This window comes from Choloepus didactylus, chromosome 2 (genome assembly GCF_015220235.1).
Source record: "Choloepus didactylus isolate mChoDid1 chromosome 2, mChoDid1.pri, whole genome shotgun sequence".
NCBI classification, from domain to species: domain Eukaryota; kingdom Metazoa; phylum Chordata; class Mammalia; order Pilosa; family Megalonychidae; genus Choloepus; species Choloepus didactylus.
This window is the reverse complement of record NC_051308.1, coordinates 204781563-204809355: the sequence shown is the minus strand read 5'-3', so window position 1 is coordinate 204809355 and position 27793 is coordinate 204781563. Positions and strand designations below refer to the sequence as shown.

The following is a 27793-nucleotide window of genomic DNA, read 5'->3' as shown; positions in this document are numbered from 1 at the left end:
GAGAGTTTTTATAAGTGACATGTTTACATCTTTTTGGCAAGAAAATAACTCAAGGGTGGAAACCCTTCCAAAGATCTGTCTTCAAAATGTGCTCAACATAGTTTCTTTCAAAAAACAACCACTTTCTAGCTTTTGTTAAAACCTCTTTACTTTGGAAGGTCAGATTGGCGTGTGTATTTTTGAAATATCTGTTAGGTACCATACTGCTGACAGACATTTGCTATACTGGAAAAAGTCAGCAAATCTGGAACACCACTTTTTTTTTTTTTTAATGCAGTTTTATTGATATTTATTCACACAGCGTAGAAACCATCTGAAGTATACAATCACTGGTTCACAGTATCATCACATGGTCAAATGTAGAACATTTTCATTACTCCAGAAAAGAAATAAAAAGAAAAAAGAAAACCCTAATCCTCCCATACTCCTTATCCCCCCATATTATTGATCCATAGTCTTGGTGTAGTACATTTATTACTGTTAATGAAAGAGTATTAAAATATTACTGTTAATTATAGTCCATAATTTGAAATAGGTACATTTTTCCCATATACCCCTCTGTTATTAACTCCTTATAATAGTGTCATACATCTGCTCTAGTTCATGAAAGACCTGTTTTATATTTGTACAGTTAATCACAGATATTGTCCACCAGAAGATTCACTGTTATACATTCCCATATTTTAACCTGCAACTTTCCTTCTGATGACATACATGACTCTAAACTTTCCCTTTCCACCACATTCACACACCATTCAGCCCTGTTAATTATTCTTACAATAATGTGCTACAGTCACCTCTGTCCATTTCCAAACAGTTAAGTTCACCCTAGTTGAACATTCTGCACATATTAAGCAACCACTCCCCATTCTTTAGCCTCATTCTATATCCTGGTAACCTGTATTCTATATTTTATGTCTAGGAGTTTACATATTATAATTAGTTCACATCAGTGAGACAATGCAATATTTGTCCTTTTGTGTCTGACTTATTTCACTTAGCCTAATGTCTTCAAGGTCCATCCATGTTGTTGTGAGCTTCAGGACTTCATTCCTTCTTAATCGTATGTATATATCACATTTACATGTTGTCTATGGCTGCTTTTTTTTTTTGAGCTACAGTAGCAGAGTTGAGTGGTTGCAACAGGGACCATGTGGCCCACAAGCCTTAAATATTTGCTGTCTGGCCCTTTAACATGACATAGTATCTGTCATCTATGGGTTTTAAATCTATATGTATCCTTCTGCCTCTTGCTTTTTTTTTTTTTAACTCATAATTGTTTTTGATATGTGTTCTTTAGTGCATATAGCTCTAGTTCATTCATTTTCTACATTATATAATATTTGGTAATGTAAAAATACTGTAATTTTTTGTTCCTGTTTTCTGGGCACATTACCATCTCTCAACCGTCTCTCAACCACCTTCAACACTACAACCCACCTTTTTCTCTCAGTTCCCCCAGGCAAAGGAAGATCATCCTTTCAGACACTGAAGTTGAATTTTCTTAGGACCAATTGCACTCAGCATTTTTAATCTTCTACATAAAAGTCACTTTTTTCCAAATAGAAAATTATGTCTAGAACCTTGTCCTCTGAAAACCATTAAAACAAACAAACAAACAAAAAAACAGTAAAACCAAGCATTAACAGTTTCTGCTCAGAAAGTTTTTTCTGTAAAACAAAAATTAACTTACACATGCAAAACTGCAAGTTTTGCACCCTTGGATTTTTATTCCTCCCTGCCCTCCCTTGCCCATACCAGCTTTTTCTTTTTTCTCAGTTGCTTCTAAAGGGAACATCTGACCAGTGGCGAAGTATATTTCTTTCTTCTATTTTTTTTTTTTTTTTAATTTGCAAGCAATCACTGTTTATTAACTGACCAGATTATAAAAGTAATCATAGTAGACACCTTAGTTCATCCTTCTAATAAGCCTATTGATCTGGTCTTCCCTGTTGCCAGCATCTCCCCCTTCTACAAAATGGGTGGTCTTTTTCTTCATCCCCCCTCTGGGAGAAGATAATTTGAAGGGCCACAGGAAGTTGTTTGCTTATTTGAAGCATTTCCCAACAGTATAGATCTCATGAATCAGGTCCTCCATGCAGATGATGCCATATTTACCAAGAGATCGTGCAATCAGAGAGTTATCTGTCAAGGCAATCTGCTTCTTATTGATTTTGCCATAACCACGCTTATAGATCAGTTCATTCACTGACTTCAGGTTTGGTTAACCTCATGCAATATATGGTTCCACAGTTCTCAGCATGTTAATTGAGGCCTTTTTGAGCTTAACAAAAGTGCCATTGAAGATTTGGGGAAGGCGAAGAAGTTGCAACACTTTTCGGACCTTTGGGTTCACACCATTGATACCTCTGATCCTGATGACAGATGCCAATTTGGGTTCCGCAGGTACATAGAAGTTACCATTGTAGCCATTCGAATCTCAGTTCTGTACATTTGCCTATATTCCTTGTGATAGTGCTTGGCTTTTTCATAGATAAGCTTCCTCCTTTCCTTTCAAAGAACCTTTTGGGCAAACTTCTTTCTCAAGCGCTTGATCTTCGGTTCGGCAAAATTCCTTCACTTTTTCTTAAGGGTTTCCGGCACAGCCAGAACCTTCTTCTTATCTTTGACACCCTCCATGGTTCCAGCTGGAAAAGAGGAAGTTGGCGCATGTGCCTCTTTCTTCTATTTTTAAAGCCCTGGTAGATATCTATCTAATTTTTATTCAGGAAGTAGCTGACTGTCCATGTTGCCAGAAGCTGGGTCCAGTTAGGAGAGTGAAACCACATAATAATTTGAACAGGTAGTTTAATGTCAGAATTATTAGCTGTGATAGGGTGTTGGAGTAGCAAGAGATTGACAAGTAAGTAAAGAAATAAGCACATGAGAAGATGTTCAACATCAGTAGCCATCAGGAACATGCAAATGAAAACCACGAGAAACCACACCTACTAGGAAGGTTATAATAAAAAACAGATAATAACAAGTATTGGTAAGTGTGTAGAGAAATTGGAACCCTTACACATTATTGCTGGGAATGTAAAATGGAGTAGCTGCTTTGGAACACAATCTGGCATTTCCTCAAATGGCTAAACATCGAGTTACTATATGATCTAGCAATTCCATTCCTAGGTATGTACCCAAGGGAAATTAAAACATATGTTCATAAAAAACCTTGTATATGAATGTTCTTGAAGCGGACCGTCACAAAGTCAGTCCTCGCCTGATGTGCACTCAGCCAATAAGAAACACTGAGGCTTCAGGGAAAGAAGAAAGAGCTTTACTGCAAACAAAACTGGCAGAGGTCAGGAGACACAGTCTCAAATATGCCTCCCCAAACTAGAGAAGCGTGGATTTTTATTAAAATCAAACAAACAAAGGGAGGTGGAGACAAGGATGTTTGGGATATTGGCACATGGCAATAGGCTAGAAAATATCTCAATTAGCAAGTGCAGGTTAACTATTTCCATTGGCCTTTTAAATATTCAAAGTAGGGGCTGCAAACTGGCAACTACTGTTAATTGGTCCTTTGCTGTGATGAGTGGGGCCTGTGAGGTCACCTGAACTGGTAAGAAATGGACCTCTTGCTTTCTTTTTGGGTCCGGCGTTTCTTTTTCCTGTTCGTGCTCACTTTGATTCTGTTCAAAAGATGTTTTATGTTCCGGGGTTGCTTTAAGTTCGTGGGCCCTCTTTCAGCACATGCACAAAAAACTGGTTTGGACAGCTTAAATAAGCCGGGGCTCTGCTTATTAGATAAGATATTAGATAAGAGGGGCTCTGCGGTTTTATCTGGGCATTCTAGGAACAGGAGGGGCCCTTGGCTCGGTTAAGTCTGGGGTCTCAGGGCTTTACTCTATCATTTTTAGTGGCATTATTCATAATAGCCCAAAAGTAGAAACAACCCAAATGTCTGCCAACTAATGAATGGATAAATGAGATATATCCATACAATGGAATGTTATTTGACAATAAAAAGAAATGAAGTACTGATATGTGCTCCAAAATGGATGAACTCTGAAAACATTATGGTAAGTAAAAAGAAGCCAGCCACAAAGGACCACATAGTATTTGATTGCCTTTAGGCGAAATGTCCAGAATTGGCAAATCTTTAGAGAGTAGTAAATCAGTGGTTGTCTAGGGTTGGTGTCTCCATTTGCCTGAGCTGCTATCACAAATACCACACAATGGGTTGGGTTTAAACAATGGGAATTTATAGGTTTACGTTTTCAGAGGGGAGAAGTACAACATCTAGATGAGAGCAAGGCTTGCTTTCTCCCCAGAGACTGTAAACCTCTCATGCTGGCTGTTGGTAATCCTTGGGGTTCCTTGGTTTTCCCAGCACATAGCAATGTCCTCTCCTTTTTCTTCTGGGCTCCATTGACTTCTGGCTTCTGGCTCTTTATAAAGCCTCCAGTAGTCCAGATTAAGACCAGCTCTCATTCATTGGGCCACACCTTAACTAAAAATAACATCTTCAAGAGGTCCAACTTTCAAGGTGTTCACACCCAGAGGAATGCGGGTTGAGATTAAGGACATGTCTAAATTGGGGTACATAATTCAGTCTGTCACAGCTAGAGAGATGGGGGATTGAGAGTTGGTGGATGAGAGGTGTGGAGTATCTTTTTAGGGTAATGAACTTTTCTAAAATTGGGATGGTGTGCACAACTCTGAATGTGCTAAAAGCCATTGAAATGTATGCTTTAAAAAGAATGAATTGTATGTTGTGTGAATTAAATCTCATTAAAGCCGTTAAAAAAAAAAAGGAGAACTCTAAAGAATATACAATTAGCAGATACAAGGAGAACTATACCCCAGGGCCAAGATAGAATGCCCAAGGAAGAGCTCCTCTCCCCCCAGGGCTGAGATCCAGACCCGTGCTGCAGAGGACTGGGCTATGGCCCACTGGGTGACAGGGAAGCCGCGGTGGTGCTGTGCATGCAGCAGAAATTACTGGAAATCTGCCTCCTAGGATGTGAGGGGAAGCTGTTTACAGAGAGGTGGCTCCCCAGAGGCACTCTATTACAGAACTGCCTGAGGGAGGTGCCAGAGGACAATGTTGGCTGCTGGGTGATGCTGGCTACTGGGTGCTGGAGAAACCATGTGTGCTACAGGAGCCAATTGAGAAGAGCAAAACCTTTCCTTCCTGCAACATCTCTCCAGCATCTTCTACTAACAAGGCTTAACATCGTGCCAGCTGGTAAAGGAAAAATATTTAAAGGGTACAGACCCATTTTCACAGGGCAGGCAAAAAGGATGAATTTGTAGCTGAAAGGAAATAAACCTGTAACCAGTACAGATTATAGTGGATGTGGTAGTTTGAAGCTGTATGTGTCCCTGAAAAACATGTTCTTAAGTTTAATCCATTCCTGTGAGTGTGGACCCATTGTAAGTAGGACCTTTTGATGAGGTTAACTTCAGTTAAGAAGGTGTGACCCACCTCAGTTACGATGGGTCTTAATCCTATTACTGGAGTCCTTTATAAGTGGCGTGAAACTCACAGAGAGAAAGTCACAGGAAGCAAGGGGCTTGACACTGATGGAAACTGGAAGAGAAGGGATAGACCAGCAGGTGCCTCTGTGTGCCTTACCATGTGACAGAGGAGCCACAGATCACTGGCAGCCAGCCCCAGAATGCTGGTCTTCGGGAAGAAAGCACTGCCTTGATGATGCCTTGGTTTGGAATTTCTTTTTCGCAGCCTCAAACCAGGAATGAAAAAAGTGCCATTGTTTAATCCCACCCTTTCATGGTGTTTGCTTGAGCAGACTAGGAAACTAAAGCACTGGGTAATTGGGATCTCAGCATACCTAATTCCCTTTGAGGATCCTCAGGTTATCCTTGCCACCTTGGCTATCGTGACTTGGAGAAGCCAGGGAACTTTATCTTTGGGCCGACTTGGCCTCAGCCCAGCTTTCTTGAATTATCATTACCCGTTTTTTTTTTTTTTTTTTTTTTAATTATAGTCCATAGTTTGCATTTTATTATTAACACCTTGTAATAGTGATATACATTTGTTCTAGTTCATGGAAGAATGCTCTTATATTTGTACTATTAACACACTTACCATCCACACCAGGGCTACTATGTTACACAGTCCCATGTTTCACCCTCTAACTTTCCTTCTAGTGACATACACGATCCTACACTTCCCCTTTCAATCACAATCACATGCATAATTCAGTGCTTCATTACCCGTTTTTGAATGTTCTTTTCTTTTCCATTTGCTTGGTTCTTGTCCAGACACCAATTATGCTTATGCTGCATCTTCTCTGACTTTCATTGCTGTATGGTTTGTTGTTGTTGGTGGTGGTGGTGGTCGTCGTCGTATTCCTTTCAAATTTTTAGTTTTCATTTCATCTTGCTCAGTTTTCATCAGTCTTGACCCTTATTATATTTTCAGCAATGTCTACCTTGTTCTCTTTCATTCAGTCTTTCATTTTTGTGTTGGAGTTATTTTTCTTTGTTTACTTTTCCGGAGTTCTACCAATTTCATTCTGTTTTTAAAAATGTTCTTGTCATACCATTTCTTCCCTGGGTTCTCCCTTTAAGTTCTGCTCTTACCTTTTGTTTTACAAAGACATTTGGGGGTGGGTGGGGCTGGGGAGAATCTTTGTGAATAATCTTGGTTCTGTGACATTTTTTCTATTGTGTGTTCTTCACCTACTTATTCTTACCGCACCCCCACCCCACCCCTGCCTGTTCTTTCTTCCACTTTTGTTATAGTGTTTTTCTGTCGACCCTTTGTGATTAGTCTGTGAGATAAGGTTATTCTTCCTGGCCAGCAAGTTTCAGGGTGATAGTGTGGGGGTGGCCAGGCCATGCTCCAGGCCAGCAGAGAGCCTCCCTGTCTTGCAGTGAAGCCTTGTCAGAGTCAGTACATGTGTGAGGACTTGGTTTTTCTTTTCTGGTTTTCAGCTGACAAAGATCCTCCTAGATTGTACATCACTTAAAGATTCTCCTCTACCCTGCAGTGTGGTTGCAAAGAAGATGTGTTTGCACATTTCCTTATTCAGTACTGCCTCCCCTGCTACTTGGTGGTGTCAAAAGGATATAGGGAAACCTCTGTAGCCAGCCCCTGCACCCTCATCTTATCATTCCAAACGTGTTGTTGGTTTGATTCTTAGAGTGTGCCACCTACTTTGGATAACGTTTTCTGCCAGCAGTTTCTGAGATTTAGCACCAGGACTATAGACTTAGCATCTTCTCTCACTTTTATTGAATTTTACTTTACTTGGCTACCATTTTTCATATGCACGCACACAATTACAGATGTTTTATAATTTCTATGAAGACGGAGTTTCCTTTTGTATTTCTTGTTCTCATTAGTTTTAGGTAATTGAAGATAGGAGAAGAGGCACAGAACACTTAACTCACAATGGTAAAACTAGAAGTCCCTTTCTATGGCTTTTTTTCTTTTGTTTAATCGTCTTTGAGACTTAATTCTATTTTCCTTGCCTTATGTTTATTTAGGTACATTTCCAATATCCTCTGTTAGAGTGTGAAGCCCTTAAGGGCAGCATGGGGTCTGATTTAACTTTTTTCATTATTTAGAGAGGCAATATAGTGTATGACTTAAACCAGGCCATCTGGCTTGGAATCCTGGTTCTGCCACTTACTAGCTCTCTGATCTTGGACAGGATAGTCTAACCTCTCTGTGCCTCAGTTTTTCTTCTATCAATTGGGAATGATAACATAAGATTGTTGAAAAGATTCAGTGCATTAAATCACACAAAACTCTTAGAACTGTGGCTGGTCCACAGTAAGTGCTATATGAATATTAGAAATATTATTTTATCCCCCACAGTGACTTGCAATGAGAAAGTGCACATTTCTTCTGCATAGAATAATTTAATTCATTGCATATTAATTAACTGCTTAAATCTGCCTGGTCATGCATAAAATATGAATGGGAGGGGTGCATTCAGGAAAAACATTTTCAAAAAATTGATGAGATTTTCAGCTACTGGTTTGGGAAGCTGGGTAATAAATAGTATGTAATAGCTTCTAATTAGCTTGCCTCAAAAATATTCACAGGAGAAATGCTCAGGAAATACTTTGTGGTTTTTGCTCTGCATGATTTGTCGTAATTGAGGTCATATCCGTTATTTTTCAGATTTGAAGATCAGCAGAATTCTGACATTTCAGACGAACCTAAAAACTGTTGCCAGGTGGAATTCAGAAAATAACTATGTCATAGGTGTTTTATGAATGTCAGGAGTTTGCTGCAGTTTGTGTCAGTTCAGATTTTTATACAATTTTCTTTTTATGGCTAATTAAAATAATACAGTTTTACAAAACTTATGTACCCTTTTTCAAGCATTCTGTAACTGAATATTCAGTGAGTAAACAGATAGTTTGCTTTTTAGTTTACTTTTTATTCTGAAATAATTTCAAGCTTATAGAACAGTTGCAAAAGGAATACAAACCCCATACAGAAAACTCCAATATGCCCCCACCCTATCCCTGAAACCCAGAATCACTGTTTGTAACATTTGCCACCTTTGTTCTCTTTTTCTTCTTCTTTCTTTCCTTCCTTCCTTCCTTTTTCCTTCCTCCCTCCCCTCCCCTCCCCCCTCCCCTCCTCTCCTCCCCTCCCCTTCCCTTCATCTGTCTGTCTATTTTCTGAGCATTTGAGAGCAGGTTGTACGCTTCACACTCCTAAACACACAATACTTCCGTGTATGTTTCCTACGAGCAAGGATATTCACTTGTGTACTTACCTTAAGTACAGTTACGAATTCAAGAAATTTAACACTGATATAAAGCTTACGTTCTATATACCAATTTTTTCACATGTCTCAGTAATGTCCTTTTGAGCCTTTTCTCCTCCATTCTTAGGTCCCATTTGGTATATATTGCATTGAATTATCATTATCTCTTTAGTTTCTGTTTATCTCTCTCTCTTTGGCTTGTGGAAACATATTTACAACATAAATCTCCCCATCTCTTCCCTTCCCAAGCATACCCTTCATTGGGATTAATCACATTCAACATATTGCAGTAGTCCTAACACCAATCATTACTAGAACTTTCCCTTCACCCCAAACAGAAACCCTACACTCATTTTGCATTAACTCTCCACTGCCCCTGCCCCCGGCTCCTGTAACCTGTACTATACTTTCTGTCTCCATGAATTTTTATATTGTCTGATACTTTTTTTGTGCTTACCATGGAGCTTAAATTTAACATCCTAAATCTATAACAGTCTCCTTTGCTTTGATGCCAACTTAACTTCAATAGCATGCATAAACTTCCCATACCCCTCTGTCTGTCTCCCCCCTCATGTAGTTCTTGTCATAAATTACTTATTTATATGTTGTAAGTCCAAAACCATTGATTTATTATTACATTTTATGCATTTTCCTTTTAGATCCTCTAGGAAGTTGAAAAATGGAGTTACAAACCAAAAATATTCTGGCATTTATATTTTACCTATGCCATATCCTCACTAAAGATATGTATTCAGTCAGCTTTGATCTATTGTCTATTGTCCTTTCCTTTCAACTTGCAGAATTCTCCTTAGCATCTCTTATAGGGCCAGTCTAGTGATGACGAACTCCCTCAGCTTTTATTTATCTGAGAATGTCTTAATCTCTCCCTCATTTTTTTTTTTTTACATTTTATTTTGAAATAAATTCGAAGTTATAGGAACAGTTGCAAAAACAATAGAAACCCCATACACAGAACTCCAGCATTCCTTGCCCCGCCGATACCCTGATCCACTAACTTTAACATGTTGCCACACCACTATTTCTTTCCCTCCCTCCCGCCCTCCCTCTCTCCCTATCTATCATTCATCATCTGTTGCTCTGTCTTCTGAACATTGAGAGCTAGCTGCACACATCCTTGAACAAACACTATAATTCACACATACAATTCCCATGAAGAAGAACATTCTTTTATGCAATCCCATTAAGTGCAGCTAAGAAGTACAAGAGATTCAACAATGATACAAAGCTTACATTCTGTGTTTCCTTTTCCTTATGTCTCAACTGTGTCCCTTTGAGCCTCCTGTCCTCCATCTTCAGATCCCATCCAGAGTCATACCTGGCATTCAGTTGTCATCTATTTAGACTGTCTTTTTTTTTTTTTTTCTCATTTGTGGAAACATATATACAGCCTAAATCTTCTCATTCCACCCCCTCCCTAGCATTTCATTAGTAGGATTAATCACATTTAGAATGTTGTAATGCTATTACCTTCCCACCATCCATTACTAGAAATTTCCCTTCACCTCAAACAGCAACCCTACACTCATTTCTTAACTCCCCATTGCCCCTTCCCCCATTTCTCTTAACCCATGCTCTGCTTTTCATCTCTGTGGTCATCTGCTCTGATAATTTCTTTGTGTTTACTGTGGGGCCCAAAATTAAACTCTTAAATCCATAACTATCTTGTTTTTCTTTGATACCAACTTAATTTCAATAGGACACATAAACTATGTACCTATACTCCTTCCATTCCCCCACCTTTTTATAGTTCTTGTCAAAAATTACATATTTCACATTGAGTTCAAAACCACTGATTTGTCGTTAAGAGTTTGTGTATTTTGTATTATGTAGGAAGTAAATAGTGGAGTTACAATCCAAAAATTATTGACTTCCATTTGTATTCCATTGTGGTGTCAGAGATTGTGCTTTGAATATGTTCAGTTGTTTTTTTGTTGTTGTTTTGTTTTGTTTTGTTTTAATTTATTGAGGCTTGTTTTATGTCCCAGCATATTGTCCATTCTGGAGAAAGATCCATGATCACTAGAGAAAAATGAGTGTCCTGGTGATTTGGGATGTAAGGTTCTATATATGTCTGTTAAAATTCTCTATATCTCTCTCTCCTTTCTTTGTTTCTCCGTCAGTAGGGCTCCCTTTAGTATCTGAAGTAGGGCAGGTCTTTTATTGGCAAACTCTCAGCATTTGTTTGTCTGTGAAAAATTTAAGCTCTCCCTCAGATTTGAAGGAGAGTTTTGCTGGATAATGTGTTCTTGGTTGGAAATTTTTCTCTCTCAGAATTTTAAATATGTCATGCCACTGCCTTCTTGCCTCCATGGTGGCCGCTGAGTAGTCACTACTTAGTCTTATGTTGTTTCCTTTGTGTGTGGTGAATTGCTTTTCTCTTGCTGCTTTCAGAACTTGCTCCTTCTCTTCAGTATTTGACAGTCTCTGATCAGAATATGTCTTGGAGTGGGCTTATTTGGATTTATTCTATTTGGAGTTCGCTGGACATTTATGCTTTGTGTATTTATATTTGTAGAAGGTTTGGGAAGTTTTCCCCAACAATTTCTTTGAATACTCTTTCTAGACCTTTACCCTTCTCTTCCCCTTCTGGGACACCAATGAGTCTTAACTTTGGACGTTTTATTTTATCTATCGTATCCCTGAGATCCTTTTCGATTTTTTCTCCATTCTTTCTTTTTTTCTTTCATTCTCTGTTCTGTGGACCTCTAGGACACTGAGACGTTGTTCAGCTTCCTCTAATCTTGTATTATGAGTATCCAGAGTCTTTTTTATTTGGCCAACAATTTCTTTTATTGCCATAAGATCTTCTATTTTTTCATTTAATCTTGCAATTTCTTTTTTATGCTCTTCTAGGGTCTTCTTTATGTCCCTGTTATCCTGTTCCATGGTCTTCTTCATGTCTTTTATATCCTGTGCAATGTTTTCATTCCTTGATTGTAATTGTTTGATTAATTGTGCCAAGTACTGTGTCTCTTCTGATATTTTGATTTGGGTGTTTGGGATCGGGTTCTCCATATCATTTGGCTTTATCATATACATTAAGATTTTCTGTTCTTTTTGGCCTCTTGGCATTTGCTTTGCTTGATAGGGTTCTTTCAAGTTGTAAAAAAAAAAAAACCACCAACCTAATTTTTCAGAAATACAAGTTGGTGGTGTACACTTTCTCCAACTAACCAGCAGATGGCGTCTGCGAATCACCTATATCCCTCAAGTCAGTTCTCCCCTACTCTGTCTCTGTGGTGTGTGGGGAAATGATTTTTGTGGGGTTCAGTTGGTGAACTCAGTTTGGGTTTGTTGTTGGAGCTGTCTGCCCTGAATGTGGGGCGTGTGTCTGGGTGGTTAGGCAGGCAGGGCAGCTTTAATATCCAAACCTCCGGGTGTTCCTGGAGATTCAAGGCTGTTGCAAGAGTCTGAGCCTTCCTTTCAGTTTTGCCCCAGATTTTCTCTGCTGCTGACCCACAAACCACCGGCATTGATGTAGCATCCCTGGGTTTTCTGAGGGGGCCCCCCTTCTCAGCTGTGATCTTCCAGGACCTCTTCTGAGGGAAGGCTGTGCTACGTCACTAGTGCGCGTTGTCCCTCAAGGGAAGCCCCGGGCCGCCGGGCCTTGCAGTGGTGTTCCCAGCCTGATGCAAAGATTAGCCTATAATTCTTGACTGGTGTAAGTTCTGAATGAAAGGCAGGTAGTAGAGCTGGGCCCCACCCCTTTCCTCTTAGAGAAGATAGATGCCTTAGGGGGAGGTCATTAGCATTTCAGTGGTCTCTCTCTGCCTGTGCCACACCCCTGTCTGGGTCACAGAACTGGGAACTGAAAATGACTGAGGCTTTCTCTACTGAGTCAAAAAAGGAACAGAGCTAGTCCAAGGCGACCCTCCAGCTCTCCAAGGTCAGTCGTCACCCAAAGCCTCTGTCTACTTGTTGGGGACTCGTACCTCGTAGTGAGCAGTTCACACTCGCTGATTAAAACCCCAGTTGGAGCTCAGCTGAGCTATATTCGCTTGCTGGGAGAAAGCTTCTCTCTGGCACCACGAGGTTTTGTAGCTCGGGCTGTGGGGGAGGGGTCTCCCGACTTGGATCCGCAGTTCTTACTTACAGATTTTATGCTGTGATCTCGGTCATTCCTCCCAATTCAGGTTAGTGTATGATGAGTGGACGGTCATGTTTGTCCCCCTGCAGTTATTCCAGATTATTTACTAGTTGTTTCTGGTTTTTTTTTAAGTTGTTCCAGGGGGACTACTTAGCTTCCACTCCTCTCTATGCCGCCATCTTGGATCCTCCTCTCCCTCATTTTTGAAAGAAAATTTGTTGGATATAGAATTCCTGGTTGGCAATTTCTTGCTTTCAGCACTTTAAATATGTCATCCCACTGCCTTCTGGCCTCTGTGGTTTCCAATGAGAAATCGGCACATAATCCTTTTGAGGCACCTTTGTACATGACATGGTGCTTCTGTCTTGTGGCTTTCAGAATTCTCTATCTTTGGCATTCAGCAGTTTAACTGTAACATGGCATGGTGTAGGTCTGTTGGGCTTATACTGTTCGGAGATTGTTGAGTGTCTTGGATGTGTCTATTCATATCTTTTGTTTAAATTTAGGGAGTTTTCACCATTATTTCTTTGAATATTCTCTCTCCATCTTTCTCTCTTTCTTCTCCTTCTGAGACTCTTACAATGCATGTATTGGGACGCTTGATGGTGTCCCACAGTTTCCTTAGGCTCTGTTCACTTTTCTTCGTTCTTTCTTCCTTCTGCTCCTCAGACAGGATAATTTCAGTCATCTTATCTTCAAGCTCATTGACTCTTTTGCCAACTACAATATGCTGTTGAACCTCTCTCGGAAATTTTTATGAATTTTTATTCTGTTACTCTAGTCTTCAGCTCTGGTTCCTTTTCATAACTTCCAGCTGTCTGTTGATATTCTTTTTGTATTCATCTGTCATTTCCCTGATTTCCTTTAGTTCTTTGTCCATATTTTCCTTTAGCTCTTTGAGCATATTTAGGACCATTTTTAAGTGTTTGGAATGTCCCAGGTCTGACCCTCCATGAGAGAGATACCTCACTGATGGTTTCTAATGCTTTAATCTTCTTCATCTGGGTTGTTGCTTCCTGTTTCTCTGGATGTTTTGTGATCTTTTGTTGAAACCTGGACATTTTGATATTTTAATCTGTTATTATTAGAATTTAGATTCTGATGCATCTGTTTCATCAATTTGTACCCAGCTAGTGTTATGACAGAGCTTTCCTTAAAATCCAGTACTAAACAACAAAAGAAAGAAAGAAAGGAAAGGAAAGGAAGGGAAATGAAGGGAAAGGAAAGGGAAAGGAAATGAAATGAAGTAAGGGAAAAAAGAAAACCCCCTTCCCAGTCTTTGCAAATTGACCTTTTTGAGTGCTGGCTTTCAGAGTCTATCTGTACATTGAGTTTAAAGACTAGCTTCAGCCCTTTGCATGAATCTTGTCTTGGACATGCATGTTGGCCCTAAGAATTCCCCTATTTACACAGATATGAATGTCCCCTCTTCTGCAGAAAACAGTTTCCTCACGGTCTAGGCACTATACTGTATGACCTATGGCCAGCAGTTCCTTGCCCCAGATAGCACAACTTGTTTTACTGCTCTCCCACAGCACTCTGTATGAGAGCTTTGTGAGCCGCTGTCTACAGGCAGGGCAAGTTCTCAGTCATCAAGCTCCTCAGGCCACCACCAGACACATTGAGCCAGACGTACATGCTTCTAGTATCTGCACAAGAGTTACTCTGCTCCCTCCAGAACCGGGACCAGGGATCCACACTGGAGGCACTAGTTGGCTCCATGCTGGCCAGTGAGGGTTGGGAGGGGGTTAGCCAGAGCACCATGAGATCCTACTGCTTTTAAGTGGCCTTTTTCTTGATTTGGCACTTGCCCTGTTACTGCAGTCCTTTAACTGTTTCTGGAGCTTTGAGAAGGATGTTTCTGCCAGTTCTTGCTGGTTATTCAAAGCTTCTGTGGGGGAATGGAACCCTGAAACTTCTCACTCCACCATCTTGATTGGACAGAAACATGGTTTTTGAGCACTGTCTAGAGATACAATAGTGAACAAAATAGACACCTTCACTGCCCTGAATGGCCAGAATGTAAATATTAAGCAAGTTGCTGTAGATAAACTTACGAGATTATAAGTACATTATATAGTGGGAAGGGGATATATGAGTCCTATGGAGTGCAGGACAGGGAGACCTAACCTAAATATGGAATTAACCTTCAAGATATGACTTGAAGGATGAGTAGGAGTTGGCTAGATGAAGTGATGGGGTCAGTAGGGTTTCAGCCTGACATTGGGAGGGAGCACAGTAAGTTCAGATCCCTGAAAGCAGTTTGAGGTTGCAGGCTAGTGGAGGTGAGGTGGTGAGAGGTGGCAAGAGAAGCGGCAGGCAGGACGGGCAGATCACACTGACTGCTGTGTAGAGAATGAATCAGACAGGGCTGAAATGGATAGCGGAGGCTCATTAGGAGGTTGTTGCATTAGTCCAGGTAAAAGGTTGCAGTCCCTTGGAATAGGATGGTGGCAATGAAGATGGAGAGGTGAATGGATTCAACTAGTATTTAAGAGGTAAAACCGATAGGAATTGATTAATTGTATGTGGAGGGTGCGTATGAGGAAGAGGATAGTGTCAAGGATACCTTCCAGGTTTCTGACAGAAGCGTCTGTGAAGGTGTTACCTTTTATTGAGAATGTGAACTGGAAAAAGAGATTTTTTTTTTTTTTTTTTTTTTTTTTTTTTTTTTTTTAAACAAAACACATTTATTATCTCACTGTTCTGTGGACCAGGAATCTGGGCACAGTTTAGCTGGGTCCTCTGCCTCACAGTCTCTTGTGAAGGGGTTGTCAGGGTCTGTGGTCTCATCTGAGGGCTTGATTGGGGAAGGATCTGCTTCCAAGTGTACTCAGGGGTTATGGGCAGCATTCAGTTCCTTGTGGGTTGTTGGACAGGATTGAGGATCTTAGTTACTTACCATGTGAGCCTTTCTGTGGCAGCTTGCTTCATCAAAGTGTGCAAGCCAAGAAGGCAAGAAAAAGAGATTTATAGGGGAAGTCTGAGGCATATGTGAAACATCTAGCTGGAGGTATAGAGTGGGAAGTTAAATAAATGTGTGTGGAACTCAGAAGAGATATCTAGGCTGAATAATAACATTTGAGTTGTCAGCATAATGTTGGTAAATGAAGCCATAGAAGTGAATGAGATTGCCTTGGGGATACTGGAAGAATGAGAAAAACTAGAGCCTGAGGCGGTACTCTGAGCTCTCTCTCTATAAAATTGTTATATGTTAAAATTCTTACACACACACACACAGAGAGAGAGAGAGAGAGAGAGAGAGAGAGATTATCCCTTTAGTGTATATTACTTTTTGGAATTTGTACAGATTATATTAGTCATGTCTAGTGTTAAACAGGCATAGAATTAGAAACATATTACTCTTTTAAACAAACACTCTTGAGTGCTACTGTGTGCTAGGCGTTTTGCTGTTAAATGCCAGAAAAATCACAGACCTAAGTTATAGGTTCTTCTTTCAAATTATATGCTAATACTTTGCAGAGACAGAAAAACAGACAACGTGTTTTATGAATGCTGTGATAGAGGTAAGCCTGGGATGTTATGGGACACAAACAGCTGGAGGTGTTCTGAATTTGAGTATGTGTCTGACCCTGTAAGGCTATGATATAGGAAAGCCTCCTGAAGGAGGTAATATTGAACAATCCTAAGAGATGAGATGCTGTTGGCTAGGCAGAGAAGGCAGTGAAAGGGCATTCTGGGCAGATGGAAGAACGTACGCAAAAAATGATGACTTCAACTTGAATCTGTTGACTTTGAGGTCCCCAAAGAATATTCATGTAAAGATATTTAATAGGCAGTTGTAAAACTGATATTCAGCTGGTAACCACTGATATGCTGGTTGCCTATATAGTTAGGCAAACATTCTGATTGGTTAGTGCCCATGCTACTTTGATGGTTAAATATTTTGAATATCATTGTTGGATGCCTTACATATATTATCTCATTTGGGAGCCATCAGTTATATATAAGTGTTTACTGAGACCATAGCATGCGTGAAATTGCCTAGAGAGTGTGTATAGAGGTAGAAGATAAAAGGGCTTAGGACAGAGCACTGGGAATACCCAACATTAAAAGTACAGTAAAAGCAGCCAGTAAATTAACTGCAAAGGAGGTATAGAGCACTAGCAAAAGAGAGTTTCAAAAAGTAAGATAAGAATAACTACGAACACTTAAATATGAGCAGGCATGTTCTAAAATGCTCTACATATCTTAACTCATTTAATCCTCACAATCATCCCATGAGGTAGGTATTGTTGTTGCCCCATTTTATATATTTAGGAAACTGAGTCACAGGATAAGTAATTTGCCCAAGTTTACTTAGTTTATGAATTTCAAGCTTTTGGCCCTGCTCTTACAGCACACTATAATGCCTTTCACAATTTCAGATGCTGTATAAAGTTCAAATCAAGGAAGGACTGTGAAGTGTCCATTGGATTTGGCATTTAAGAGGTCAGTGGTGAACGTATTGAGTGACAGGGGTCAAAAGGCAGCCCCGATCATGGTGGATTGAAGAATGAGTGGTGTGTGAGAAGTCTGCACACCCTCCATGCCACGTATAATCTCTAGCACTCAGTGTTTGTTGCGTTAGCTTTGGACAGAAGAGAGACGCTTCCTTCTCTGAGATAAGAGGAGTATCTGAGGAGGACATGGATACAGATTGCTGCACTTCTCCATGCTGTGGGTACACACTGAGCCTCGGCACCTCCTAACCTGTGTGCTTTTTTCTGGCTGAACAAGGAGGTCTGCCACACTCCCACAGCCAGAAAATTCTCAGCATTTGTCTGTTGTTAGCATTTTAATGTTTTATTCTCATCTTTCTCTCTTTTTAAATAATTGAATATGTGATACTTGTATCTTAATTATTTTATTCAATACTATGTCATAAACATTCCCCACATCGTTAAAATTTCTTCATAAACATTTTATGTAGCTGCATAACCTCTCATTTATCTGAACATTTATTTTAATATTTTTGTTTTTCATTTTTAACTTGTCATTTTGAAATAATTTCAGACTTGCAACAAAAATTGCAGAAGTATTGCAATGAACTCCCATGTATCCTTCTACTAACTTACGGTGATGGCTACCAGATTTCTCCATTATGAAGCTTCTCTTTCCCTTCGGTAATGAATAAGTATTTTGTGGGGAGATACTTTAAGACTTTATAATATATCATTTCTCATAAAACTTTTACCCATTAATTTTAGCCTCCTTTGATGTTATTACTATACTGGTTGCTAAATGGTGGTTTTCTAATTCCATTATTCCTTCTACATTCATCAGTTGATGATCCACTCTAAGGGAAAGCTTTCTCCTCTCCTCACTTATTAGATTCTTGTTTAATGGATTATAATCTGTTTTTATCAGTCTTGATCTTAATGCCGAATGCTTCCAGTGTATCTTTGGGACAGTTTCTTAGAAGAGAGATTTGTGGGTTAAAGAGTAAAAGCATGTAATTGTGTTGGATATTGCCAAATCCCCCCCACCAGGAGCCATGCTTGCGACTGCCTATTTTATTTTTGTTTTCCTACAGTCTCACTACCAGACTGTGCTGTCAAACTTTTGTCCCAGCAACAGATTTGAAATTTTATCTTTTTCAGAAACTCAGGATGTTGTTCTCCTTACTTTGGAGGTTTGGCTTATTTTAAACTGTTTACTACTTTGTGTGTCATTTACTTTTGGCAATCTGTTTCCTCCTTTGGATGTTTGTTTTACTGTCTTCACTTGAAGACAAGTATTTTCCTTCGTGGAAAAGACAGAAATAAAATAGGTGATTGACTCAGCCTTCCTGCCTGCATATCTGCTGAATGCGTGTGTGAACCTGTTGGCGGATGTGTGTTCTGCATCTGCCAGGGCCTTAGGTTGTGGTCACTGTATGGCTGCAGCAGTTCATACATCTCATCTGCACTCAGGAAAGAAAGAAGCGGGAAGGGCCCGGTTCTAGTTTGCTAATGCTGCCGGAGTGCAAAACACCAGAGATGGATTGGCTTTTATAAAAGGGGGTTTATTTGGTTATTCAGTTACAGTCTTAAGGCCATAAAGTGTCCAAGGTAAGGCATCAACAATTGGGTACCTTCACTGGAGAATGGCTGATGGCATCCGGAAAACCTCTGTTAGCTGGGAAGGCACGTGGCCAGTGTCTGCTACAAGTTCTGGTTTCAAAATGGCTTTCTCCCAGGACTTTCCTCTTTAGGCCTCAGCTCCTCAAAAATGTCACTCTTAGTTGCTCTTGGGGCATTTGTCTTCTCTTAGCTTCTTTGGAGCAAAAGTCTGCTTTTAAAGGCCATCTCCAAAATGTCTCTGTAAGCTCCTCTCTCAGTTCCAGTGCGTTCTTCAAAGTGTCCCTCTTGGCTGTAGCAAGCTGGCTCCTTCTGTCTGAGCTCTTACATACTGCTCCAGTAAACAAGGCCCACGCTGTATCGGTGGGGCCACACCTCCATGGGAATTATCTAATCAGAGTTATCACCTACAGTTGTGGGGCACATCTCCATGGAAACACTCAAAGAATTCCTATCTAATCAGTACTAAAATGTCTGCCCCACAAGATTGCATCAAAGAATATGGCTTTTTCTGGGGGACATAATACATACAAACCGGCACAGGCCCATACCAGCCGCTTCTGCCCCCTTGTAAAAGGAAAGCAAAAGCTGTCCAAGAACCTCCCACCCTCTGTGGGCAGGCCACTTATACCTTAAATTTTAGTTGTTCTCAGTGGGAGGGTTGGACAGAATACACAGCCCTGAGTGCTGCTGGAAATGCAGCTCTCTGAGTTCTATTTCACTTTGAAAACTTTGTACAGTTATCACTTGGATAAATATAAAAATAAAAATAAAAATATGTATATGTATATGAAAAACTAACTAACTAGACTATGAAAGATACCACTCCATATCCACTTTTCTGAGCTAATTATTGTCCAGAGTTTGGTGCATAGTCTTTTATTTATTTAGTACTTATTCTTAATTCTAAACACTACTGTTTTCCTTGTTTGTTGTTACCAGTATTGGGCCTTATACATACAGACTGTTCTACAGCCAGATTTTTTTCACTTAGCAGTAAATCTCGACATTGGTCCATGTCAGTACCTGCAGATGCACCTCATTCTTTCTAACTGGTAAGTCATAGTGTATGCTTTTAATTTTCTGTTTGCCCTCACAGATCCATATCCACCTTCTTTCCTCTGAGCTGTCCGAACTGCATCACCTGGGCCTCCCTGTCCTCTGGCTTCCACTTGGGATCAGCTGCTAAAAGGCACTGGTGGGAGATCAGAGGGCAAGTATTGAGAGAGGTCAGAGTGCCTCTGGGGTCACTGCCTGGTGAGCAGCCTCTCTTCTTCAGCTCTGGCCCTTGCCAGGCTCCAGTAACACCCTTTTCTCCCCTTGCCCTTTCAGGCTGAGGGGTGACAGTAGCTTCCTGCTGTTGCTGGTCCCTGGAAGCTTCATGGTCCCTTGGTTCCTTTAACCCTCCTCACATAGCCATAAAACATCCCATCTTGAAACTTTCTTCAGCTGACTACTGAGAGAGTGCCTTCTGGTTCCCTGTTGATGACTTTGGATTGTTTCTAGGATTTTGCTCTTAGAACCAAAGTTGTCAATGAACATTCATGTACACATCTTTTGTTTTGTTTTGTTTTTTTGCTTTCAGAAACATAATCTTATAACCTTTTTCTTTTATGATTTTTTTTATTAGAGCAGTTTTAGGTTTACAGAAAAATCATGCAGAATCATGAAATCTTGAGGCTTGCCCTTATGAAACTTATTTTTGCAATGGCGAAACTAAGCCTGCTTGTAATTATGCCTAAGAGTCACCCCCAGAGAGCCTCTTTTGTTGCTCAGATGTGGCCCCTCTCTCTCTAAGCCAGCTCTGCAGGTAAACTCACTGCCTTCCCCTCTTAATGTAAAATGACTCCCAGGGATGAGCCTGACCCAGGCATCCTGGGATTGATTACCTTATTGACCAAAAGGGGGAAAAGAAATGGAACAAACTAAAGTTTCAGTGGCTGAGAGATTTCAGGTTAAGTCGAGAGATCATTCTGGAGGTTACTCTTATGGAAGCTTTAGCCAGATGGCTAACTACCATAGTATGCCAAGCCCCAACCAGCAGTATTCCTGGAAACCCTGGAAGTGCCCTGGGCTTTATCTAAGTCCCTATGAAAGTTTTTCTTAGTAAGTTTATTCTTTCAGAATCTTAAGGCCTCCAAATTGATCCAATGCCAGATAAGCCCTGAATCCCAGAGGTACTAGTCTCTCCAAGAACATCAACCAGTTCTATTCCTCTACCCCATAAGGTCAACACCCCTTTCCAGCATGGAGAAGTTAAAATGGTCATTGCCCAGATATCCCTGAAGATTGAGCGAATGATCAAATGAGAGGGAGGAGGTGTAACTGAGAAATTAGGTTTTAATAAATGACTGTCACTACTGACTGATTATATAGATATTTCTTTTTAGTGTCTAGTGTTTTAGAATAGCCAGAAGGAAGTACCTGAAATTGTTGAACTGTAATCCAGTAGCCCTGATCTTTGACAGTGATTGTATAACTATAAAGCAAAAAAAAAAAAAAAAAAAAAGTTTGGTCGCCCATGTTTGTGTGGATCTACTACTTCTGGATGTTTTGTTTTGTTCTACTGATCTGTATGTCTTTCTTTGATAATACTACACTATCTTAGTTAACCTACCTCTATTAAGAGTCTTAAAATTGGATAGAGCATAATACTAGTGGTCAGTGTGTGTGTGGGGGTAAGAAGTATGGGATGTTTGTGGTTTTCTTGTTTCTTTTTATTTCTTTTTCTGGAGTAACGCAAATTTTCAAAAAAATGATCATGGTGATGAATGCACAACTATGTGAAGATACTGTGAACCATTGATTGTATATTTTGTATACTTTGGGTAGATTGTATGGTATGTAAATATTACTCAATAAAATTACATTTAAAAAAATCCTTATTGGATAGTACTTTCCAAATATCTTATCCTATTCTGTAGGGGGTCTTTTTACTTTCATGTTGAAGTCCTTTGATGTCCAAAAGTTTTAAATTTTGATGAAGTCCCATTCATTTATTTTTTTCTTTTATTTCTGTGCTTTTGATGTAAAGTTAAAGAAAACATAAGGTCCTGAAGATGCTTCCCTCTGTTTTCTTCTAGGAGTTTTATAGTCCTTGTTCTTATATTTAGGTCTTATATTTTGAGTTTATTTTTATATATGGTGTGAGGTAAGGGTTCTCCTTCATTTTTTGCATATGGGATCCATTTTTCCCAGCACCTTTTGTTGAAGAGCCTATTCTTTCCCAATTGAGTGGACTTGGAAATCTTGTCAAAAATCAATTGGCCATAGATAGGAGGGTTCATTTCTGAACTCTCAATTTGATTCCATTGGTCTAAATACCTGTTCTTGTGTCAGTGCCATGCTGTTTTGACCGCTGAAGCTTTATAATAAGTTTTGTCATTGTAAAACTTACAATAATAAGGCTCCAACTGTGTTCTCCAGTGTTTCAATAAAATGTTAATTTTTGATATTTTTTTAATCTTAAAATTACTGAGGCAGTGCTTGTGGTTTATGAAAAATATAATTAATTCAGAGCCATATATAGCAACTAAAAGAATCAGTTCATGTGTGTGCATGTACATACACATTTATACAGAGAGAAAAAATGCTCATTTCTAGACTCTGTTTTGTTCCATATATGTCTTTTCCTGTGCCAGTACCCATCCGTCTTAATAATTATAACTTTGAGTTGGTGTTTGCGTCTCATTATTTTTCATTAAAATTTTTTTTTGGCTCTTCAAGATTACTTTAAATTCAAGTTCAAAATACATCATGGATTTTGATTGGAATTATGCTGAATTTATAGAAGATTGGCGTTTCAGGAAAACTGATATCTTTCCAACATGGCATCTTTTCATTTAGGAACATGTTATGTCTCTGTTTTTCTAGGTCTTTTATATTCTTTAGTAAAAATCTTTCCATATCTTTTTCATTTATTTTTAGGTATTTTATAGCTTTTGTTGCTCTCATGAATTGGGTTTTTTTCCATTTATGTCTTCTAATTAGTTATTCCTGGTATAGTTTTTAAGAAGTGGTTGACCTTTGTAAATTAGTCTCAATCACCCACTTTATTGAATTTCCTATTAGTTATAATGTTTTTCTCAGATGATTCTCCTGGCATTTCTAGCCAGACAGTTTTACAGTCCTCAAATGATAACTTTTATACCTTCATTTATAATATTTATACATAATTTATTTTTCTTATGTTATGACTTGGCTGGCATCTCTGAGTAGGAGTGGGAAGGTGATGATCCAGGAAAGGCTTCTTGGTGAATGTTACATTTTAACTGCATGTCAAAGGATGTGCAGCAGGCAAAATAGCAGGTGGGTGGAGAATGTACTCTGAACAGAGGCCTTGAGGAGACAAACAGCAAGACACTTTGAATAAATGGAACAGAGATGGCTGTAGCCTAGGCCACAGTCAAGGTTGGGAGAAGCCAAAGATGACTTTGCAGAGTAAACAGGGGGCTCAGTCAGAAGAGGATGCTAGGCTAGGAGAAATTCTTTTATTCTAAAGGAACTGAGAATTTAATGAAGGGTATGGTAGACAGAATGGTCCCCCAAAGATGGGACTTGGCCTGTGTAATTAAGGCTACGGTCCTTAAAATAGGGATTTTAACCTTTTAACCTGTATTATCCAGGTGGGCCCTGTCTAATCACATAAGCCCTGAAGAGCAGAGAACTTGCTCTGCCTGGAAGCAGAAGAGAGATATGGCAGAAGGGGAAGTTAGGTTCAAAGGGTGAGAGGGACTTGACTCACCAGGCTGACGGGGAGCCATGGGGAAGCAGGAGAACGGCTGCGGGCCACCTCTCCGAGCAAAGACTGGCCCCCATCTGGTAGCAAGGAAGCAGGGACCTCGGTCCCACAGCTGCAAGGAACTGCATCTGGCCAACAGCCTGAAGGAGCTTGCAAGCGCTTCATCCCCAGGCCTCCAGAGAGGAACACAGATCCCTCAGCATCTTTGTTTTGGCTTTGGGAAAATCTAAGCAGAGGACCCAGACTTCTGGGCTTCAGAACTGTGAGATGTTAAGTTTGTGTTGCTAAGCTCCTAAATTTGTGGTAATTTGTTACAGTAGCAATAGAAAATGAATACAAAGGGATTTAAATAGGTGTTTTAGTTTCCTGGGCTGCTCAAGCAAATACCATGCGATGATTTAGCTTAAACAATGAAGATTTATCTGCTTAGGGTTTTGAGGCTAAGAGAAAGTTCAAATCAAGGCATCATCAAGGCGATGCTTTCTCCCCAAAGAATGGTGTTTGAGGCTGGCTGCCTGCGGTCCTTGGTCCTTAGCTTCTCATATGGCAAGGCACATGGCAGCATCTCCTGGTCTCTTCCTTCTCTTCCCTTCTCTTCAGTTGCTTACTCTGTGGGTTTTCTCTCTTTCTGTTTGAATTTCATTCCACTTAGAAAAGACTCCAATAATAGGTACAGGACATATCCTGATTAAGGTGGGACACAGTAACTGAAGTAACCTCATCAAAAGGTCCTATTTACATTGGGTTCACAGGAATGGATTAGATTTAAGAACATGTTTTTCTGGGTACATACAGCTTAAACCACCACATTGGGTTATATGGTAATTTTTTACTTGACTTCCTGAGGAACTGCCTAACTGTCTTCTACAGCAGTTGTACCACAGCTCCAAACCACCACAGCAGGGAAGTAACATTCTCAGATTTTGTGTTATTAAAAGATCACCCCTTGTGCTGCATGGAAAATGGATTTGGGGGAGTTTGTATTTCAAGGCAAGGGAATGCGTTTCTGGGAAGGCAGTGGTGGCTTAGATTAGGGTAGTGATGGTAGGAAGGGGATACAATTTGATATCTATTTAGGAGATTAGAACTGCGAGTACTTGGTCATTGATTGAATGTTGGAGATAATGGTGAAGGAGGATACACTACTGATTTCTGGCTGGGATACTGGGTGACTGGTGGAATGAGTAGATTGGAAGATGTCACATCATGAATTTAGTCGTAATTGTAGGTTGTTCTTCATTTGAAAATTCCTTCTATAGATATTCTATTTTAAATATCTTTAGATACTAAATCAATAATATGATTGCTTTCTTTTTTAAGACCTAAATTGTTTTTATTTTATTTTTCTTAGGTCATGTAGGAAATTGCAAATCATGTGAAGATGGGACTCCTGGTATTTGTACGTAATCTGCTGCTAGCCCTCTGCCTATTTCTGGTACTGGGATTTCTGTATTATTCTGCATGGAAGTTACATTTACTCCAGTGGGAGGACTCCAGTAAGTATTGTCACTCCAGCCCACCCCAGGAACAGCCTGTTGCAGATCAGCTGTCTGGCTTTTCATGTGGCTTTAATGCTCACATATTCTTCAGAATTCGGCAATGAGAATAAACTGAACATTTCTGGGATTTGGGCTGAGAATTTTGGTTTTTTTTAAAGACTGCGTGCCAGAGCACATATCAATCCCTCTTATGAATCCAGTGAGAATGGTGTTATTCTTCAATTAAAAACTCAGACCAAACCACTGTTTCTATTCTTGAATGCTTCTATTCATCTTTTTAATTACTATAGTGTAGTGCTACTCTCACCACTTATTGCCTTGGGGCTTGGTATTGAAGTTGGATTTTCTTCAGCCCTTAAAACATTCATTTTTGCCTTTTCCTTGAATTTTCTTTTAATATTGTCTTTGTTTTGTTCTCCCAAAAGAAACTTTGTCCACTTAATCTTTTTAGAAACTTTGCCGATATTGAACCTGCACCTAATTAGAATAATACTTTCTTTTCCCTAACCAGTAACTTCTAATCTCTTTCTTCCCTTCCTGCATTTGGTCCCATGTGTTACAGTGTGTTCTACACAGCTGTCTGAAACCCCTCTGACTCGGTTTCTATTTACCTGACATCCCTGGCTTTTGGTTATCAGCTTGCAGTTGAAGAGCTTACACTGATCATCACCAGCCTTTGCACATTGTCTTCTTGGCTGTGACTTGAAGTAACATATAGTGACCATAGTTTTCCTCTTGGTTTCTTTGTCTGATGGCTGTCTGAGCTTGGGGTGGAAAATACTGGTTGACGTATTCTCATTCCCAATAGTGTGTCTTCCCTAAAGTAGTTTTATTTTTACAACCGTCTGCTGGATGGATACCAGTGTAGAACTGAGTCAGTTCTCTAGGTTGGAGGTTAAAATGAGTTGAAAAGGGCTAGAAGAGGCAGCTGGCAGATTGGACTACTGTTGTTTTGAGACCCTAACATGGGAGCTGTTCTGATGAGGTAGTTCATTAATCCCAAGGCCCAAACTGCTGAAGCATTTTCAAGCCAGTTTTTAAAATATAGTGTTATATCTTTAATTTATTGTTTTATATGGAACATTTAAGTGCCTGCTATATGCTTAGCATATAATTATCACTATTATTTTGTGTTTTAAGAGTTTATTCAAATTTCTTTGTACAGACTTATTTTTTTAATACTTTATCAAAAAATAAAAAAAAAACAATTCAAACAAAACAAAGGAATAAGAAAAACAAGTAACCTAGAATAATTACATTGTTTCCAACATGTTCCTACCATACCCCAAGAAACTTAACTAATAACCATAGTCTTTCCTGAGCATTCCCATATATTAAGATTATTTGCTGTATCTTATCTGTTCTCATTAGATTATTGTTCTCTCTTCACTAGTTACTGTCTATCTCTAGGTCCCCTACATTCTATAATATAAAACATTTATTTTACATTTTTCAAAGATTTCACATTAGTGGTAACATGCAATATCTTTTTTTGTATCTGGCTTATTTAACTCAGCATTATGTGTACAGAGTTATTTTTAAAATTAAGGATACTACCTGGAATAAGGAGTGTTTGTATCAGCGCAGTGCAATATTTTGTAGTTACAGGAAGTTATCTATCTGTAATTGATGGACCCATCTGTATCTATAATATAGAAGGAAATATGAGCAAGGATTGGAGCCTCCCTTTCTGTTGACCTGTAGAAGTAATTGAGGGTTAGATATTCTCCTAGAGAAGTAGGGAAAGAAATTAGCTTTTTATTGAACATCTGTTTTGGGCCAGGTATTGTGCTAGACATTTTACAAATTCTGACTATAACATTTTACAGTTCTGAGTATAACTCTGCAAAGAAGCTATTGTTATCCCCATTTTCCAGTTGAGCAGACTGAAGCACGTAATTTAATTAATTTACCCAAGGTTACACAGCTGATTACAGGAACTGGAATTTGAGTCCTGATTTTCTGTCTTTAAAACCTGTCTCATTATTTTATTGAAAAGTATAGCAAATATTAAAGATTTGCTTTACTTCTCCTTTTTCATTGATAAAAAAGAGAGAGGAGAGGGGCTCAAAGAAATAGCAGAGAGTGTCAGGAGGTGAGTGGAGAAAGGAAGGGTGAGGAAGAAAATAAGCAGAAGGAAAGAAAGTCCTCCAGAGGAAGACAGAGGGGGTAATTAGGTTTGGAGGTGGTGAGGTGCTATTCACTTATGCTGTGGGCTTCAGTGGTTTATTACTAGTTATCTGTTGTCCTTTGAATTAGTTTTTAACTGACTAACTGCTATTCATACCTTTTCCATTACTTTCAAGCCTTTTAGATATTTGACTTTGAATAGGTTGTTTAGACTATCCTACTGTAGCATATTATTTTCTGCTCTGTAAGATCAGAGAACAGAGTAATAACGATCAACCCTGGATGACTGACCGAGTCAGAGAAGGTTCCTTTACTCAGTAAGCAAAGTCAAGCTGAAGGATCTTCCCAACCCAGATGACTGCTGTGTAATGAAATTTAGGCAGTGGCTTAATAATATTGATGAAGATGATAAAATGAAAATAATAATTTATTGAGTGTCTACTATATGTCTTTACTGTAATGGGAATTTTGTATTCATATCTCATTTGATCCTCATAGTTTTTATTGGTTATTATTATCCTCATTTTACAGAAATAGAAACTGAG

At 39.4% G+C, this 27793-nt stretch overlaps 1 protein-coding gene across 8 annotated transcripts in view; it reads left to right on the top strand.

The window, feature by feature from the left end:
• The window catches only part of ST3GAL3 (ST3 beta-galactoside alpha-2,3-sialyltransferase 3), a 250394-nt gene that overhangs the window by 7155 nt on the left and 215446 nt on the right, over positions 1–27793 (top strand). For 7 of the 8 annotated variants that reach the window (XM_037827459.1, XM_037827457.1, XM_037827455.1 and 4 more), the window contains exon 2: positions 24971–25115. In XM_037827459.1, the coding sequence (XP_037683387.1) occupies positions 25001–25115 (115 nt within the window). In that variant the 5' untranslated portion in view covers positions 24971–25000. Of the gene's footprint in view, positions 1–16969; positions 17269–17832; positions 17943–19820; positions 19934–24970; positions 25116–27793 lie in introns of those variants that run through there. The other variant, XM_037827453.1, reaches the window with a different exon arrangement.